The 1,581-nt window shown below is 34.5% G+C and overlaps 1 protein-coding gene across 1 annotated transcript in view; it reads right to left on the bottom strand.

Annotated features, from left to right (window-relative positions):
• EML5 (echinoderm microtubule associated protein like 5) overlaps positions 1–1,581 on the bottom strand; it is a 186,729-nt gene that overhangs the window by 121,866 nt on the left and 63,282 nt on the right. The window contains exon 5 of the mRNA XM_012640398.1: positions 1,251–1,440. Within this exon, the coding sequence (XP_012495852.1) occupies positions 1,251–1,440 (190 nt within the window). The remainder of the gene's footprint in view (positions 1–1,250; positions 1,441–1,581) is intronic.

The raw sequence follows: 1,581 nt of genomic DNA, 5'->3' as shown, positions 1-1,581 counted from the left end.
GGAGGCTGAGGCAGAAGGATCGCTTGAGCCCAGGAGTTTGAGGTTGCTGTGAGCTAGGCTGATGCCACGGCACTGTAGCCCGGGCAACAGCTGTCTCAAAAAAAAAACAAAAAACAAAAAACATTCAGCTGGCCCTCCGTATCTGCAGGTTTTACATGGGAAAACAACCACAAATGCAAATACTATTCAAGGGATGCAAAAGCCAAGAATAAAGAGGGCCACTGCAGGACTTGAGTATGCACAGATATGGAGAGCCCTAGAACCAATTCCCTGAGGATACTAAGGGACAACTGTATATAACCAAAGTGGTATTTAATGATATGGACATAATATACAAGAAAATAAATGTAAACCCTATACCATATGTAAAAATGAATTATAGATAGACTTAAAATTCTAAATGCAAAAAAAAAGTTATTATTTTTCACCCAGAAGATGAGCAGCAAAAATTTAAAACACTGGTTACATTCTGTGCTGATAAATATGAGGAAACTAGTGTTCGTATATCCTGATGGTGTGAATGAGAATTGCCACAGCTTTTATGGAAAAAAAATCTGGTATTTTTGGTCTTCACACATTTTGCCTAAAGTAAGTTTTGTTATAAGTAGTTCTTTAATATTAATATATTCAGGACTTTTCTACTTGAAGATCTCATTGCTAACAATGTGGCAGCTCTGTGCTATCTCCCTTCACTTGAGGAGGCAGACCCAACTGTTAAAGAGCTCAGATCAAAAAACACTAACAGTTTTAACAACAGATTCCTTTTTCTGATTTAATAACTTACTCATATGAAAATCTTGTAAAGTACAAAAATTAAACCCTTTGCCACTCACTTAAGGGGTCAATGTTTATTTTTTAAGTTATTTTTTTCTAGAACTGTACCCAAGTTTCCCTCGGGTAAGTTAGCCTCAAGAGCACAAGCTTTATTCTACTGTGGTTAATCTAGAACACTTTAAGCTTGCAGTCAATAAGCTTTTCTTAAACACTATTCTAAGGAAGAAACCATACTAAAGCAATGGTTTTAAAAAGATACTAATTATACTAGTTTAATAAAAATCCATGTGTCTCATTATATAATGTTTCATCACTGAAATCTTGAAAACAAAATAGACAAAGTAATTCAGTTAGAACAGGATTTTTCAAGCAACCGAACTGATTAGAAACAACATATTATATAATGCAGTCTGTTGTTCTAAGACAGCAAGGCTAAATAGTTAACATCTAGAAGTGTTTAAAATATTTAAATATACTTACAGTATGGGCTCCTTGTATTGTTCGTATAAGATTGATTCCTTTCCAAACATATATATCCCCATTGAGTGCACCAGAATATGTTAATTCATCCCTTGCACAGGCTAGGCACAATATTGTCTGAAGGTCACCCGTCTTACCAAAGACACCTCGTTTTGGGGTCAGAGCATTTCCACATAAACTCCAGAACTAAAAGGTACATAGTATAATTAAATTACCAAAGGATGCTTATAAAGTAAAGTATTTCTAATACTTTGATGCTATATTAGGGCAGCAGACTAGAAATTACAAATTGCTTTATGATACAATAGCATTCAATGTTCATATCCT

This window comes from Propithecus coquereli, unplaced genomic scaffold (assembly GCF_000956105.1).
Source record: "Propithecus coquereli isolate 6110/MARCELLA unplaced genomic scaffold, Pcoq_1.0 Scaffold152, whole genome shotgun sequence".
Lineage (NCBI taxonomy): Eukaryota > Metazoa > Chordata > Mammalia > Primates > Indriidae > Propithecus > Propithecus coquereli.
This window is presented reverse-complemented; position numbering and strand designations above follow the sequence as displayed.